General features: G+C 61.8%; 2 protein-coding genes across 2 annotated transcripts; both read left to right on the forward strand.

Annotated features, from left to right (window-relative positions):
* Positions 1-62: 62 nt before the first annotated feature.
* On the forward strand, positions 63-859 carry EMIHUDRAFT_444390 (hypothetical protein; the record flags this gene model as incomplete). Its single annotated transcript, XM_005774201.1, has 1 exon — positions 63-859. A coding segment is annotated over one exon (556 nt), but the record flags the coding sequence as incomplete, so codon positions are not given.
* A 440-nt stretch (positions 860-1,299) lies between these two features.
* Positions 1,300-1,719, forward strand: EMIHUDRAFT_240845 (hypothetical protein; the record flags this gene model as incomplete). The annotated part of the gene is made up of 1 exon (XM_005774202.1): positions 1,300-1,719. One exon carries the CDS (start codon positions 1,300-1,302, stop codon positions 1,717-1,719), a length of 420 nt encoding a protein of 139 aa, XP_005774259.1.
* Positions 1,720-2,852: the final 1,133 nt, after the last annotated feature.

Below are 2,852 nucleotides of genomic sequence, written 5' to 3' on the forward strand. Positions count from 1 at the left end.
CATAGCGGCGGTACGTAGTGGTCCTATACCGCGGCTGTCTCACGATGATGTCCCTCGTGCAGGTGTAGCGATGATCCGAATAACCTGCCCGAGGTGAACAAGGTGAAGGGCGTCGCCATCGCCGTGCTGGTCTTTGGCGTCATTTCGTGCCTCGGCTTCCTCGTGCCTGGTGAGTGGTGGGGTGGGCTCGGCGGCGTGCTCGCAGTCATCGGTGCCAGTGTTCTGCTATGCTGCACCGGTTCGGGCGCCAGCGCTTCGGCCGGGAGCCACATTGGCGCTGGTGTCTTGATCGCCAGCGCTGCCATCGTGCACGCCGTTGCTGTGATCGTGTACATCGTGTTCTGGGCGAACGTGGTGAACGCGGTGAACGATAACTGCGATGACGGCGTGTACTCCAACCCAGACGACCCGAACAATCAAGATGAGGTCGATTGCGACGCCCTCAGCGGCGTCGCGAGCGCCTTCATCGGCGTGCTAATCTGGCCAATCATCGTCATCGACATCGCCACCTTCTGTGTCGAGCTCATCTGCGCGATCTTCTCCTTCCAGGCGGCTCAGGCGGTCAGGGCCCAAGCCCTCCCCACCACTGCGGGCGTGCCCGTCGCGAAGCCCGTCTAAGGTCGGATGCCGTCGAGCCCTCCCCACCACAAGCAGGCGCGCACATTGCTGTGAACTCTAGGGTGTGGTCTGTGGGGAGGTCTCGAGATGTGTGTATATCGTGTCCATACCCTGAGCGGGGCGCCAGTTGCTCTCGCTCGGTCGGCTCCCGCCTCGTTGGTCTCTGCGGTGCCGTGGTACCTACGTGTCCTGCTGTTCAAGCTTCAACCTTGTATGTACGAAAGCCGTACTTTTCTCTCTCTCCATCCACCTTGCTTGTTTGTACTCTCTCTCTCTCACCTTGTATAATGTCAGGGATGGTGCGCCCTCCAAGAAAGAAAGGATTCGGTACTTCAGCTTGGTATAGTCTCATCGTATGCTTCTCGAGGGGGTATCAAGGTATGCTCTAGCTAGGCCTCTGTGGGGACCCATCTCGGCTGGGTATCAAGGTATCATCGGCGGCCGCGCAGCGAAGCGACAATTCACAGCCTTGTTATTGAGAAGAAAATACCTCCTATGGCGCTGTGTCTCTCTCTCTCTCTCTCTCTCTCTCTCTCTGTGCGCTGGCCCTGTGAGAGGTTGAGGTGTTCACACCTCTCACCGAGGACCGAGCCCTCCCGCATGGTCCGCCCCGGTATCATTCAAACTCTTTGCGCCGTACCCGTGCGCCACAGCCCTCCCGCAGGACTGATACCCCGCCCGATGCATGTGGTGACCCGCGCGCGTGCGCTCACGACGCTGGTAGCGGCAGCTTGCTCGTCGCAGATCCTGCAGCCGGCGGCGACTGCCGCTGAGAGCGACCTCGTCACCGCGCTGCTCGAAAGGACGGCCCAAAACCGTGTGGCCAACGAAGCCGCGGTGCGGCGGCAGACGGAGAGGAATGCCTTCTCAGCCTATAGCGGCGAACCAAACGCCATGCGGCAGGTGTTGAGCACTGATGGAGCGTGGCTCTATCTTACCCAGCGGGAGGTGGCCCAGATGACGCGGCGCGGAGAATTGGCATGCGCCGCCGACGGGACGTGCCGGGTGGTCGATCGTGGCGCGGCTCCGCTGGCGCTTGAGCTGCCTGAGCTCAAAGTGCTGACCTGCAATGAATCGGGGAGAAATTGCAAATTCAAGTAAGGGACGGAATAGGAGCCGGAGCATGGACACCAACCCCATTATGCGCTCCGTGCTGCGACAAAATGAGGACTGGCTGGACCGATGCCGCCTGTCTGCCACCCACTTGGGAAGCCAGGAAGACGCACACACCTACCTCCATCCGCACGCACACCGCTCAGAACACCGCAGACTTGGAAAATGACAAGTGCGCGCGCCGCAGGCGAAGAGAAAACTTGAGGTGGGCCTCCCGTTCACACTCGTGTCTGGCCTTTTCTCGGGGCCGCGCCTGCGGCGCGCCGTGGTCTCTGAGCTTTTCGCGGAAATCGCTCGGCGCGGTTTCTTAATGCCTAATTATGATTGATTATGGTGTACTTTTTTCCCCAGCCTCGAGCCTGCTTTTGGAACACCGCGAACAGCTGTGACGCCTGACGGTGACGCGCACCAGAGCGGCCGCACAATTCCGGACATTGCTCGGTACCCCCCATGCACTTCCACCTTGTGATTTTTGGGTCAAAATCGTCCCGATTTCATAATGTTCGTTCGTACGTGCATCCGCGGCGCCCAGCGCGGTGCTAGCGGCTCCCATACCTCTAAGAGGCCACCCACCTCCGTATAGACCCTTATATCCGCGGTTTACGCCCAATAGAGGCAGCTGCAAGAGGGCCCGGACGGGCACTGCGGCACACACTGCTCGCTGCTCGGCCATGCGGTAGCGTCTGGTGATGCCGCCCCTGCGCGGGCGGGGGCGTCTCGCTCGGCAGCAACTGCGCCGCGCAGCGCAGGTTCGAGGGTCGCGGTGGATGGGTACACTGGAAGACGTAGCGGTCGAGAAAGCGCTCAGCGACCGCTACGTCTCGAGGATGGAGCCGTCGCGCGGACCCGACCGGCCGACCGGCAGTAGCAGCAGGCGCCGGAGGGCGCGGGAGGCAGCGGCGACACCTCGGGCCAGAAGCGCGAGCCCTAGGCTGGTGAGGGGGCCCGCTCATGCGTAAACGGCTCTGGGACTTAGCTAAATCGCGCATCGAAATCGGGACGATTTTGCCAGGGCACCGTCACAAGGTGTAAGCCCGTCCCTGCTGCTAGAGGGGGGGGGGGGTTCTGACCCCCCCACCAAAAAAACTCTGCTGGGGGGGGGGGGGGCCCGACCCCCAGCA

The sequence above is a fragment of the Emiliania huxleyi genome, assembly GCF_000372725.1.
Source record: "Emiliania huxleyi CCMP1516 unplaced genomic scaffold EMIHUscaffold_318, whole genome shotgun sequence".
Lineage (NCBI taxonomy): Eukaryota > Haptophyta > Isochrysidales > Noelaerhabdaceae > Emiliania > Emiliania huxleyi.